Below are 14,255 nucleotides of genomic sequence, written 5' to 3'. Positions count from 1 at the left end.
CATGGACATAGGAACCTGGCAGGCTACAATCCATAGTGAAAGTGAAGTTGCTCAGTCGTGTCCAACTCTTTGCGACCCCATAGACTGTAGGATACCAGGCTCCTCTGTCCGTGGGATTTTCCAGGCAATAGTACTGGAGTGGATTGCCATTTCCTTCTCCAGGGGATCTTCCCAACCCAGGGCTTGAACCTGGGTCTCCTGCATTGTAGACAGACGCTTTACCATCTGAGCTACCAGGGAAGTCAATAGGGTCAATCCATAGGGGTCGCAAAGAGTCTAACACAGCTAAACAACTGAGCACGCATGCAAAAGGCACTCAGAACCTTGCTAATGCTGTTGCCAGGCACCTACCTGGGCATGAATGAAAATGAGTCAAGCCTGAGCTCATCAGTAGCCTAACTTTATCCCCCAAAATCAATACAGATTTCCCCATATTACGTAACGCAATATGTGCTTTCCTGAGAAGCTGGAGGTAAATCAATTTTTTTTTCCCCCGGTTCAACTTGTCATCTGGCGCCCTTCTGGTGTCAGCTCAGTATAGTGCTGAAGCTGCAGAGGGAACACACACCGCACACACATGATCTTGCTTTCAAGGCACCTGCATTTTACCAAACCACACCATAAGTGCTCCAAAGGAGCTTGCTAATGGCATCATGTGGGAGACCCTTTTATAAGGCAAAGAACCCTTTTAACACAGGAAGAATATGACCTAGTCCACATCCTATTTACTTGTGTATTTGTATCTGTCAATTTGGATTTTCATGGTAAAGGCCTTTTCTGACTCTGGCATGTGGCAAGCTGATAATGAATATTGGTTGACTAAATGCACATAGTTTAAAATCAAGGCATACTTATATTTGATCATCACATCTGTGTATGGGTAGATAACTCATAAGGACTTTTTACACATTTGCAGCTATTTGTTCCCATGAGAACTTTGCTGGGGAGGAAAAGCAGCCCATCTCACAGGTGAGACAATTTAAGCCTATAAAGAGCACCTGGCAGGCTTCCCTCGTGGCTCAGTGGTAAAGAACCTGCCTGCCAATGCCGTGGGGCAACTACTGAACCTGTGATCTAGAGCCCGAGCAGCAACTACTGAGCCCGCGTATCGCAATTAGAGTAGTCCCCACTTGCTGCAACTATAGAAAAGCCCACACAGCCAAAAATAAATAAATATAAATAAAATAAAATTTTAAAAAGCAACAGGCTTCCTCAAATCAGTATCTGAAAAGTCTGATGGAAGTTCAGTCCAGACTTCGCCAGCAGGAAAAGCCCAGCAATGAAGTGACAACAATTTTAGCTCACTTGTCCCCTTGGCTATCTTGATTGCATGCCAAGGGGACGTCTGTCCTCCCAGGCATCCAGGCCGGAGGCCCCTAAAACTTCAGCACCACCCCCCCCTTTTTTTCCACCATATCCTGTTTCCTTCTAGGGCTAGACATTCAACTCTTAACTTCGTGCCTTATTCCCCACACCCCTGCCTTGGCCCAAATGCCTTGTCCCTCATTTCAGGTCCTCCTTTTGGATAACCCTCTGCCCTTGAGTACATTTATTTGGTTGTCACTTAGTAAGCCCTCCCTTTATAACAGACACTGGGCTGGGGACGGGAGATACACAGCTAAATAAGACATGGTCCCTGCCCTCTGGGACATAGCTGAGTGGACAATGCCATGAAAGAAAGCTGTATGGAAGACTCAACAGTGCTTGGGATAACATTGACATCTGACAGCAGTGCAGGGGAAATCTGGGTGGGGTTTTGAAGGATGAATAGGAGTTCATCCTATTGGCAGGGGGGAGGGGGGAATTCTGTTGAGAGAAAACAGCACAGGCAAAAATGAATATGTGTGAATTAGCAAGAAGTGTTTATGTCCCTACAGGATCTGGCATAGGTAGGGTGCTGGTGAGGAGACAAGAAAGGTAAGGCTGGAAAGGAAAGTAGGGCCAGAAAAGAGGGTATTTTGATTTTACCTTCTGATGGCCCCTGCCAAGTTTTTAGGCCAGGGCCTGATGTGATCAAATTTAAATTTAAGAAAATGTACTCTGATAGCTGTGTGGCGAATGGATTAAAGAGCTCAAGGCCACATTTGGTTTTGTGCACTATTGTAACTCCAGCATCCAGTAGGTGCACTGGCAGAGTAGGTGCTTTTGTATGCTGAAAGGATGAATGAGTGACCCAGTTAGCAGCTTACTGCAGGAAGCCAGGAGAAGGTCCTGAACTAAGATCATGAGAGTGGCAAGGAGTGGATTGACATGGGAGAGGTACAGGTTTTGTATCAGACAGGAAAACGAAACCTAGGCCAGGAAGTTCAGTGGAAAAAATTAAATTGCGGAACTAGTTATAAAGGTATTAGATAAACAGAAACAAAAATAGAACAAAACACGGTATGGTGGGCAGCCCAGAGATGAGCAATACATCATGAAGCAGCTTTCACCCTAGGGCTGGAGGGAGGAAATTGGTGTCTTTTGATTCCCAGGAGCCGGAGTACCTAGAGTGAGCTAGGACCAGGAAGAGGCAGAGGGCACCATGGTTGGGTCCCCCCAGGAGGCAGACTCAGAGATAGAGATTAGAATGCAGGAGGTTTATTATGGAAACACCTTTGGAAGGGGAAGGAAGGAATAGGACTGGGTGGAGAGAAGAGCCAGGCTGGAGGCAATCTTAGGGATGAACTCAGTGGACCCTAAATGGGTGGGCTGAAACTGGGATGCCCTTCAGAATTGGCTCAAATTTGGGCAAGGAGCATGGACCTGTTTACAATCACCTGTCATTGGATTTCCTGGGAATGGAGTGTGAACTTGGGCAAGGTAGCCCTACTCAGTCAAGGCAATTTCCAAAACTCCCAAAAGGCACTCTCAGTGCCCCCAGTGTAGGGGGTGGGGTGGGCATGGGTGGGTGGGCATGGGTGGATAAATCCTTGAGTCCTGTAGGCAGATCTTGGCAGCACCTGGTGAGAGCCACACACACGGGCTGGCTGAAGGCAGGTGGGGGTGGCTGGGCCACAGAGGAGGTCCAGCCAGGGCCCAGAGCAGCACCTTCCCATCTTCCTTCAGGGCCTCACTCTGGGCAGAATGGGCTGGAATCCAGTGGGCAAGGGAGCATGAGAAAAAGTCTGTGCGGGGCAGCCCCAGGCAGCCGAGCAGGGGACGGCCAGGGGATGTCTCTGAGAGCAAGCAGGACTAGGACTGGACCCAGTGACAACCCAGGAGGGGACAGGAAAAAGGTGGATTCAAGGAGAAATGACTGCCAGGGATTCTGTCCCCAGGGATGATGGTGGCAATGCCTTTCTTTTAGAAGAGGCAGTGAAGGAGGTGCACACCTTGGACAAAGAGGCTGATGGCCTTTGCTGAGTTTGCCATCCAAGTGATGATGCCCAGTGGGCAGCTCAGTCAGTTTCAGTTCAGTCGCTCAGTTGTGTCTGACTCTTTGTGACCCCATGGACTGCAGCAAGCCTGGCTTCCCTGTCCATCACCAACTTCCGGAGCTTGCGCAAACTCACGCTTATTGAGTCGGTGATGCCATCCAGCCATCTTATCCTCTGTCATCCCCTTCTCCTGCCTTCAATCTTTCCCAGCATCAGGGTCTTTTCCAATGAGTCAGTTCTTTATATCAGATGGCCAAAGTATTGGAATTTCAGCTTCAGCATCAGTGGGCAGCTCAGTGGATCTTAAATAACTTGCACAAAATGAACTTGAAAGAAGGAAAACCTTGGGTGGACTCTCTCTTGGTCACAAGATCAAGTGCAGCCTCTCAGCAGGCATTGGAGATTCTCTCCGTTGATTTCTGCAGGTTCAGCTCCACCCTTGCAGCCAACCTGGTCTCTTAACTTCAACCTGATTCTTCCCCACATCCTGTCTTACCTGCCCCACCTTCCCTCCCAACCTCCCCACCCTGCTCACTCCTTGCAAATCTTTTACAATCCCAATATCCCCCCAGGTCAAATGCTTTCTAGATGGAATCCTACCTAACTCTACAAATTGTAATCTCTCCTTTGAGTCTCCACAAGTGCTTTAAGAGCTTGAATGCATTCAGTAGCGAATTTGACCACAGCCAGTAACTTAATCTTTGCAGACTTCTCTGTGAAAAGGAACAAAAAATAACTCCACTGGGTAGTGGTGAAACGTCAGTGTGTCAAGCGCTAAGAACAGCGCCTGCCACATTACAGAGTTCAATTAATGTTAGCTATTGTTAATTTTCATCTTCCTAATCCTCAGCCTCTAGATGCTTCATTAGTGCTTGCTGAATGAATGGAGACTTAATATGGAAAAGGATTTATCCTTGGGGCTCGATCTGGTTTTAGAAAATGAAGCATTTAGCAGAAGTACAGAAGGGACTCTGATAACAGTTATCTATGTTCGGTGTCCAGGGACTCCGAATTGACCTGGTTCTCGAAAGAAAAACGACAGCGTCTAGGTTGCTTTTTCATGGAGCTCTGCGCAGGGTCTGACACATCTCACGCTCACCCAAATCAGGTTGCACGAGTGCGTGCACACGCCCTGGCAGGACTGCCTGGGTGTAGGCAGTATCACTGTCTATCCGGTCACCAAGGAACCGGGTTAGCCCCGGGGCTCTAGACCCTGCTGCGCTTGTGGAGGCTGCGGAGGAGGCACCGGGAGGAGACAGGAATTCGGCGACGGCCACGTGGGCCCCTTCCGCCCTCTCCCCACATCCTTTGTTTCCCACCGGCCGCGGCTCAGGAAGCTCTTTCTGCGAGTCACAGCGAAGGGGCGGCCGGGGAGCCGGGAGAAGCTATTTCCGTGCAATCCCGGCGGGCGGCAGGCGCGGGAGGGGCGTGGAGGTGGAGGAGAGCAGAAGGCCTAGTGTTTGCTTTTATTTCATCCAACAGAAGGTTCTATTTGTGGAAGCGAACAGACGCTGGGGATTGGAGCTGGGAGGGGGCAGGAAAAGGGGAAAAAAAAAAAACAACCGTCACATACACTACCACGCATAGGTCTTCCCCGGAACTACCGCGTGGGGGTGAATGAGTGATTCTGGAATTCATCACCTTCTCTTTCCTCCCTTCCTCCGGCTACCGCCGGGCCTCGGCGACGCCTACAGCTCCAACCCGAGGTCCCCAGGCGCGGAGCGGCGAGGGGATCCCCCGGGGCAAAAGGAGTAACCTCCGGCCGCACCGAGCGGCGGGTGCTGGAGAGCTGGTGCGCGCGCCCGCAGTCCATTGTGCTCTGAGTGAATGAGGAGCGCGCACCAATCACCGGTCGCTTCACCTCCCGCGGCCCCTCCCCTCCCGCCCACTTCCCCGGGACCCTGACGTCACGGGAACTTTTCCTCCGCCTCCTCCCCCGGCTTCCAGCTCTGAGTCCACGGCCTGCGGGAGGGCGCGCGCCGCCTCCTGCCTAGACCAGCCTGTTGGGGGTGGGGGTAGCTAGGGGGAACGTGTGCGCGCGCCCCAGCGGGCTCAGAACTCACCACCTGCGCCGGAGCGCGCTCAGCCCGGAGCATCCCAGCCCTCGGGCCACCCCCCTCGCCCCCACCGACCCAGCTCCACCTTCCCTTCCCGCCGCCCCGCCCCGCCCCGGTCCTCCCACTCCGCTTCGGTGACTGCTCGCCCGGCGGCAGGGCCGGAGTCGTCGCAGTCACCTCATTGCACAACCCGGCTTCCCAACTGTTTACACAGCCCGGCCTGTGAGTGTGTGTGTATACAGCGTGAGTCACCGGGAGGCGGAGGAGGTGGAGGAAAAGGAGAAGGAGGAGTGCACTGGCTGGGATCGGTGCGGCGCACACACTCACTCACACTCAGTCACTCTCTCCGAGAGCGTCTCGCTCGCGCACACTCACGCCGGGAGCCCAGGAGCGCGCCGGATTCCGAGCGCCGCGGAAAAGTTGCTCCGGCTTTCGCTACGAGACTTCTTGCTCTGGGAAGTGTGTTTGCTCCGTGGCTCCAGCGAGCCTGCGGAATCCTGTGCTCGCCGCTCTGAACCTCGGGAAGGCCGGCCGCCTGTGCCTCCCCGACTGTCGGCAGCTTCGACAACAATAGCGGCGGCTGCCCCCGCTCTGCGAGGCGCCCCGAGCCGGTACCCGCGGGGATCCGGAGACCCGAGCCGGCCTCCGCGGCCCGGACGCGCTGCCAGCGTGATCCCCGCGTGCACCAGGAGCGGCTCCAGCTTTGCCCCCGGTGGGGGCAGAACCAAGCTCCGTCTGCAAACTCCATCCCCCGGGCTGGAGTAAGTCGCGGCGCCCGTCGCGCCTTTCCGGGCGGATCCGAGGACTTATAAAGCAGGGGCCGCCCCGGCCCGGGTCGGGATGCGGGTCGGTCCCGTGCGCTCTGCCATGAACGGCGTCTCGCAGCCCCGCACTCCGGCCTTGTTGCTCGCCGCCGGCCGGGGCACCCCGGCCAAACGCCTGCTGGACGCGGACGACGCGGCGGCCGTGGCGGCCAAGTGCCCACGTCTCTCCGAGTGTTCGAGCCCCCCGGACTACCTCAGCCCCCCTGGCTCTCCCTGCAGCCCGCAGCCTCCGCCCGCAGTTCCAGGGGCCGGCGGCGGCTCCGGGAGCGCGCCGGGGCCCAGCCGCATCGCTGACTACCTGCTGCTGCCCCTGGCTGAGCGCGAGCATGTGTCCCGGGCGCTGTGCATCCACACCGGCCGCGAGCTGCGCTGCAAGGTACGCACCCGGGGGACCGGGACCCGGCGGAGGTCGCGGGTGAGGAGGGACACGGTGGCAGGCAAAAGTGTTTGAGGTCTCGCCCGGGAACCGAAGGTGCCGCCAGCGTTTGGGCTTGGGGCAAGGCGGTTAAGTGGGTTTGAGCCCGGGAATGCAGCATTTGACCAGGATCTCCTTACTGGGAATTGTGAGGTTCGGATGGAGTGGTATAATTCGAACTCGGCGGTCAAGAGGAAGTGCGGTGCTTAATTGCTTTATATCTATTAGATATTATTTCCTTAGCTCCCAGTTTAGTGCGTGGCGCTCCATATAAGTTGTGGAATTGAAATGGATTCTAGGGCCATGCCGTTCTCCTTTTCTCATTCTCCTCGGTCCCCCCGCCCCTCGTTCTGGAAGGGCGCCCTGCAGTGGGTGCCTGCTTGGAGCTTGGAGTAGCTGGCAGCTCTCTCGCCGGGGCTGCGAGGCACCCGGGCTCAGTTGTGGGTGGTCAGGGGGCGGGAGGTCCGTGTCGGGCGCAGGTCTTGGGGATTCCGGCTGGAACCCGCGCTAGAACCGGAACCCTGTCTTCCCCAGAGAGCAGTCTGGCGCGGGGGGTCTTCCAGCCAGGGCGCGGGGATTTGGCCGGAATGGAAATGTTGGGAAGCCCGCGCCGGCTAGGAACCCTCGCTTCCATTCATGTCTTGATTGTCCGGCCAGCGATTTTCCTTTGAACATAAGGGATGCCATCCAATTGGAGGTAGAACTGGAAACAGGATTCCCCGCGCTCTCCTCCTGCGCCAGTAGACGCAGAACATTCCCACAGTCCATCTACCTTTTGCGAGCTGGACACCCCGGTCTCAGACATTTCTGATAATCCTCTGGGCCCCTCCTTTTCACCTGAAAGATAGGTTCACCCCTCAGTTAAAGTCACTCTTGGGTTTTCTGCAACTCACCTGACCCCCCAACTTCCCTGGGCTCGCTGCTGCCATCTACTGGCCGACCCGAACGAAACTTCAAATGCATGATCAAGCCCAGTTTTAAAGGGGGGGAAATTCTTTTCTTCTGGGTCGCTGGGGCTAAGAGCTCTTTTGGGAGGAGTATGAGTGTGGGCTGGGGATGGGAGGAGGGGGGCAGCGGAGAGATTTCTTCGAGCTGGTGACAGAGCAGCCAGGCCTCAGAGGTGGGGTGGGTCTGGTCATTGTGCAACCCCTTCCAGTTCCTCTGAGCAGATAATAGCCGAATCCAGATGGTGACAATCCGTGTGTCACCGTTTCCAGTTGAGTCTAGGATATGAGTAACCGGACTAAACAAAAGGCCCTTAAAGAGACCAGTCAGCTTCTTAGAGGAGATGCTACTGGTGTCCTGGGTGAAGGTGGGGGTGGGAATTGGTGGGGGGTAGGGAGATAGATAAACAAATGAATCCCCCCTGCCCTCAGGATCCTGTATCCCTCCTGTGGGAATGTTACCTCAAGACTGCTTATACCTGAGTCAGCCCAGGCAGGTTGCTTAGGGCTGTGTTGACAGACTTGGAGTCATTTGTTCCTTCCCGGTAATGACAGAGCTGCGTGTTCTCCAGCCCCTTGCTTCCACTTGGAAGCTGCATAGTCACCACCTTCTGTGCCCTTCCTGGTCTGCAGGAGGTCATGCCTTTCCAGGGACTGCTCCTGCAGATACCAGAGGGACCTCTGTCAGCCCCTTGGCACCCGCTGGCGAGCAAGGGCCACAGAGGGTGGGGACTTCGGGGCTTAGCTCTCTGGAGCTTGTGGAAGGCCATACAGAGAAACCATCCATATGGTAGGTCTTTGGATATTTGCTAGCCCAGAGCCCTAGATGCTTCTGGTTTGGGGGTGTTAGGGGTAGCTGCTACTGCATAAAGTGGGGTTAAGAGCTAATGGGGGTGTGTGCGTGCATGCTAAGTTGCTTCAGTCATGTCCGGCTCTTTGCAATCCCCTGGACTGTAGCCTGCCAGGCTCCTCTGTCCATGGGATTTCCCAGGCAAGAATACTGGAGCGGGTTGCCTTGTCCTCTTCCAGGGGATCTTCCTAACCCAGAGATAGACCCCCATCACTTATGTCTCCTGCGTTGACAGACAGGTTCTTTACCATTAGTGCCACCTGGGAAGTCCTATGTCAACAAGAGTCCCCAGATTGAGAATTGCAGCCCAGCTGCTGGAAGGCAGTCTCTGCTTCTCTAGCCTCCTAAGTGGGTCCACTTCTCTCTGCAGGTGTTTCCTATTAAACACTACCAGGACAAAATCCGGCCTTACATCCAGCTGCCATCACATAGGAACATCACGGGCATCGTGGAGGTGATCCTTGGGGAAACAAAGGCCTACGTCTTCTTTGAGAGGGACTTTGGGGACATGCACTCCTACGTGCGCAGCCGGAAGAGGTTGCGGGAAGAGGAGGCCGCCCGGCTCTTCAAGCAGATTGTCTCTGCCGTCGCCCACTGCCACCAGTCAGCCATTGTGCTGGGGGACCTGAAGCTTAGGAAGTTTGTCTTCTCCACCGAAGAGAGGTGAGCGGCCTCCACAGCCTCTCCTGTGCCTTTTGGAACCGAAACGAGGCTGCAGGTTGAGCAGTTAGGGGTGGTGAGTTGGTTGAGGACAACATCAAGGGCTCAGTTGTCCCAGAGTTAGTCTTGAGAAGTCCTCTCTCCTAAAGAGCCAATGCCACAGCTGGGTTTCCTGCACCCTTGTGAATGTGGCCTGGGGACACCTTGGTGCATTTGTGGGATATCACGTGAGGATAGGTTACCCTCCCCACTTCCACCCTGGGATCAGGTTTATTCCCCATTGTTGTCAGAAAGGTCAGTTCTTCTCCGGTACAAATGTCAGCCTGCCCTTCACAGCATCGATTCCTAGAGGACATTTTAAAATCCTTGTTTATACTGAGTGCCTTTTTTTTTTTTGGTACCTAGGAAGTGTCACAGAACTAGTCAGACTGTCCTGTTTGCAGAAACCTCTCCTTTCCTTCACCCCACACTTCTGTTCTGTGTCATGCTTGGCCCCCAGTATTTTCTCCACTTTGTCCAGTGACTTTTTAGGCATTTTGTTTGGATACATCTTCAGAAAATAGCCACTGTTGAATAAGAAATGGAAGCTGGATGGAATTGGTTGCTAAATATAGATCATGGCTTACCTCCTAAAAGAACAAGATGAGCCTGATAAGACAATAATGAGACATTAAGATTCAGAGTTGAGGTTTCAGACAAGAGAATTCAGGAAGCCGCAGGAGATAAACCTTACCTGATTTTAGGAGGTGGGCCGCATCCTTTGTGGAAAGATTAAGAGCAATACCACTGCCCAGTTGCACAGGTGGGTGTGCACTCTCCTATTGTAGCTGTTCATGCGGGGCTCACCCACCTGTGCCATTTTAGCCTTAACTCCCGATCCTATGAAAATGTACAGGGTTGTTGAGTTGCCAGAAAACCTGGCTTTGCATCTGACCTTGCAAGAGTTATTGGAACATACTGATTAGCAAAGAAAAGCAAAGTGTTGGCAATGAAGAAGTTTCCAGTTCCTGGAACACTCTCCTTTGATATGGTGATGTATTTTCTGAAACATGCCTTACACACCTCCTTGCTTACTTTTGAAATCCACCATTGCACAGGCGAATGTCATGTGCGTGGAGTTTGGCAACCCGAGGGTTAAGCAATGGCAGGCTGACGCTAGCCCTGTAAGCGGCACAGGTGCAGGGCTTTAGTGCTACAGGAACCAATCAGCGGCCACGGTGTGGGTTGAGTCATATTTTCCGTTTACAGAACCAATGGGTATTTTACATAACGACGGGGGAGGTCAGGCTGAGGACATACTGAAGTTAGCACATGTATACTACACTCCAGGGAACAGGAAGGCAGGAAGAAAAAAAAAAAAACAACTAGACCTTTAAGAGGAAAAGGAATTGACCCAGTAGCCTGTACCAAATATTTGCGTCCTTCTCAACCAATGATTTACTGAAACAGGGCTAGTTCAGAGAAACTTAGCCCGGGGAACACAGTGGCCACCAGATATTGGAGGCTCCCCACATGGCTCTGGGCTTTGGCGGAGCCCAGGAGGCTTGAGTGGCTGGATCTGAACAGGGAGGCCCCTGCAGCTTCACCTGAGAGCCTTGACTGAAGATGTTTCAGATTAGTTGTCACCTGAACAGATGAATCCCTATCTGGGTAAACGAGCTCAGGTGGTGCTATGCCATCCTAGGGGGTGTGTGTGTGTGTATTTGTATTTGTGCGTGTGTGCATGTGTACACGTACTTGGGCATTTTAGGCGTCCTGCATCTTTCAAATCCACCAGCTGCTTTCTTTGTCTTCTTGTCCTGGCATTCTTTGCAATTAAATATCCCAATGCACGTACTTAACATTCCCCGTACTTTTCCTGAGTCGAGGCCATTGTGGGCTTGGGCTCAGGTGGACAGAATTCTCTCTGTGTGTGTATATCAATGTGAGCAGGAGTGCTGACAATCCGTGTGCAATATCAGTGACCTTGGGCTCCAGGTTCTGTAATGTTCTGTATTGCCAAGCATCGGTCCTAGTGACCCTGGCAGTCAGTGGCACGATAAGAGATAAGATCGGCTTATAGGATTCTCCGGCTCTCCCTGAAGCAGTAGGATAAGCTGTTCTTCCCTGATAGCTTTTGGAGAAATGTCAGCATTCTCCTGACACAGGCTCCCACAACTGCAATGTGCACTTAGTAAATTGTGTAACCCCTATTAGGATATCTCTTCTAAGCTCTAGCATCATGAATAGTATCTGGGGCTTTGCATCATACCCTCCACCCCAGGTGCTCTCTCAATACTTTGCTAATTTTTATTGCAGTTTGTATTGGTTTGTGAAATCTGGAGTCCTCCTGGGTAGGTTGCAAGGCAGTGCTTACTGGATGAAGGGGTAACTGGCATTCCTCGGGCCTTTGTGTTGAGTGCCTGTGGGCCCTATTATTGGGAAGGAAGGCCTTGTTTTTCATAACAGCTGGATCTGGAAGTAATGGCTTGTTTCATGTCTTCTACAGAACCCAGCTCAGACTGGAAAGTCTTGAAGATACACACATAATCAAGGGAGAAGATGATGCTTTGTCAGACAAACACGGCTGCCCAGCCTATGTGAGCCCTGAGATTCTGAACACCACAGGGACCTACTCCGGAAAGGCAGCGGACGTTTGGAGCCTTGGGGTGATGCTCTACACCCTTTTGGTGGGGCGCTACCCCTTCCATGACTCAGACCCCAGTGCCCTTTTCTCCAAAATCCGACGTGGACAGTTCTGCATTCCTGACCACATTTCTCCCAAAGCCAGGTGCCTCATTCGCAGCCTCCTGAGACGGGAGCCTTCGGAGAGACTCACTGCCCCAGAGATCTTACTCCATCCCTGGTTTGAGTCTGTCTTGGAACCTGGGTACATCGACTCAGAAGTAGGAACTTCCGACCAGATTGTTCCAGAGTACCAGGAGGACAGTGACATCAGTTCCTTCTTCTGCTAATCCCCAAACCTCAGAAACCTCATAATTCTCACACATGGCATTTTCCATTTCTAAAGATGGACAGGCCTTTCGGCGTGAGGCCAACCAGACAGGTGATGGCGTGGAGACTGTGGCTGCTGAATTCAGCATGGCGCCCCTTCTTTCTCATCTTCCAGATGCATGACTGAGGAGGTGCGCAGCGTACACTCTGGCTGCCCTACACAGTTGTTTTCCTCAGTGAACCTTCGCCAACTATCCCTTTGTTGGATTTGGGGGTTCCGCCTCTTTTCTGGGTGGCACGGAGTATGAATATCCTGCAGCGTGTGATGGAGTGAAATGAACATTCTAAAGGGAGAGGAAATGAATCACACAATGGCATTTTAGGCAATAACTATATTTTTAACAGGGTGACAAATTACCTGGGCCAATAAACCTGCCATCTTCAAACTGGTCTTTGGTAGCCAGGCTTTCGCTACCCCCAGCTTCTCTGATTGGAAAATTGTTTTTTTTCTGGTTTGGTTTAACACTCGCCCTCTCTTCATGTTTTTGGAGCAGACTGTTTCAGGGGCATAGGAGCCTGCCTGAACCATGAACCCAGAATCATCTCTCCTCTGTGTCCTGCCAAGACCCCATTTGCACTAATGCCTTCTTTCTGACCTTGAAATGAGCCCCTTCCCCTTTCACTATAAAAGCACTTACCAGCTAACGGTGGAAGAGTATCACAAAAGATTCAAGCTCCTGGCTGTTTCAGAACTCTGAGCTCAGACAGAGAGACTGGAGACTTTTAAAAAGAATTTGAGCACTTGGAAGCCTTTAGCTGTTTTGATTCCCCTCAAATATGTTAGCATTTATCCTTTCCTTTTTTCCCCCAAGACCATCTCAGGGTGGAGCATTTTGTCTAGGAGGAGAAAGATAAGAAGACTCCTCTCTCCCAAGAGCAAATTTCTGTGCTTCAGAGAAAGTAAATTTTGGATAGTCTTAGACAGCTCTCAGACTAACTTCCAGAATTAGTCTTTAACCACCCCCATGGGTCTGGTCTGCAGTTTTGCATGACAGGTTGTTAATATTTCATCTGTGGTGTGGTTTATAAATGCATCTGTTTCATTGGTATCTGGAGTGAAATAGCAAGCCCCATATCCTTAAGGTCGGAAGGGACTTTAAAAGTCATCTAGTCCAACTTCTTTCCTTTCTCTACCACCTCCCAATGTAGAAATCGCCTCCCCGCCCCCGACCCCCCAAATTCTTTCACAGATGGGACTCCAGCCTCTGTTTGAATGCTTCCAGAGATGGGAACTCACTACCTACGGAAGATAGAACTTAACAGAGATTTGCCACTTGCATTAAAAAAACAGATGAAATAACAGTAAATATCTCAGTACTGAAATCCGGTGGTTAAACGGGTAAACCAAACATACTGTATTTGAGAAATGGCACAAAAACAGGCAGTCACCTTTAAGGGCTACGCCTTAGGCAAACTACTAACATGCATTGTGAGAATACCGTGTATACCTCACGTACTGTGTACTCTGTACATACGTCGTACCTTTTCTACATTTGTTGTTGTTTTCACTCTGACACTTGTTCTGTCGTCTGTGTCTGTCTGAATAACCTGCGTGTCTAAGACCACGTGAAATGTGAATGATCATTGGCAATATTACCTTGACAGAATCATGGGACTTGGAGAAGGAGGACAGAGACCTCTGTCGCACTAACGCTCTCGTGGTTGCTTGAATGTTGTATCTGTGATACATGACCCGGCTAAGGACTCTGGGTTTGCTGGGGCTTCGAAACACTAGACCCTTCCTGTACATGTGTATATATGTTGAGACAGCCGTTTCCGACTTGTAGAGAGATTTTAATAAATCTGGTTTCGTAAATAGGTGCAGTGACTTTCTTTGGAGTCCAATCCACCGTTACCTGGTGTAGGTTCACGCTGTGGATGCAAAGTTCGCTGGCTTCGGGCCTGGAATCCCAATGGGGAGATGAAGAAGTAAATAGCTGATGATTATATATGACCTTTGACAGAGCTGAAACCCATTCACTCTTTCCATTGAAGCAGACAAATTCATTTTGATGGGTGAGACCAATTTGGTGAATCAGGCTGATGAGGGCTATGGGTTGAATTTAAGAGTTGAGAAACATTTGAAGAGGCGCATACATGAAAAAGTCTTGAGTTGTAAGAATCCCTCTGGCTTATGGTCTTTCACAGACCC

General features: G+C 51.8%; 1 protein-coding gene and 1 non-coding gene across 2 annotated transcripts; one reads left to right on the top strand and one right to left on the bottom strand.

Moving 5' to 3' along the window:
• Nucleotides 1-168: 168 nt before the first annotated feature.
• On the bottom strand, nt 169-240 carry TRNAC-ACA (transfer RNA cysteine (anticodon ACA)). The gene has a single exon. It is a non-coding gene; the product is annotated as a tRNA-Cys (tRNA).
• Nucleotides 241-5,659: 5,419 nt separating this feature from the next.
• On the top strand, nt 5,660-13,919 carry TRIB1 (tribbles pseudokinase 1). Its single transcript, XM_055545795.1, has 3 exons — nt 5,660-6,616; nt 8,820-9,112; nt 11,598-13,919. The coding sequence occupies exons 1-3, from the start codon at nt 6,257-6,259 to the stop codon at nt 12,061-12,063; spliced, it is 1,119 nt and encodes a 372-aa protein (XP_055401770.1). The 5' UTR covers nt 5,660-6,256; the 3' UTR covers nt 12,064-13,919.
• Nucleotides 13,920-14,255: the final 336 nt, after the last annotated feature.

The sequence above is a fragment of the Bubalus kerabau genome, chromosome 14, assembly GCF_029407905.1.
Source record: "Bubalus kerabau isolate K-KA32 ecotype Philippines breed swamp buffalo chromosome 14, PCC_UOA_SB_1v2, whole genome shotgun sequence".
Lineage (NCBI taxonomy): Eukaryota > Metazoa > Chordata > Mammalia > Artiodactyla > Bovidae > Bubalus > Bubalus kerabau.
This window is presented reverse-complemented; position numbering and strand designations above follow the sequence as displayed.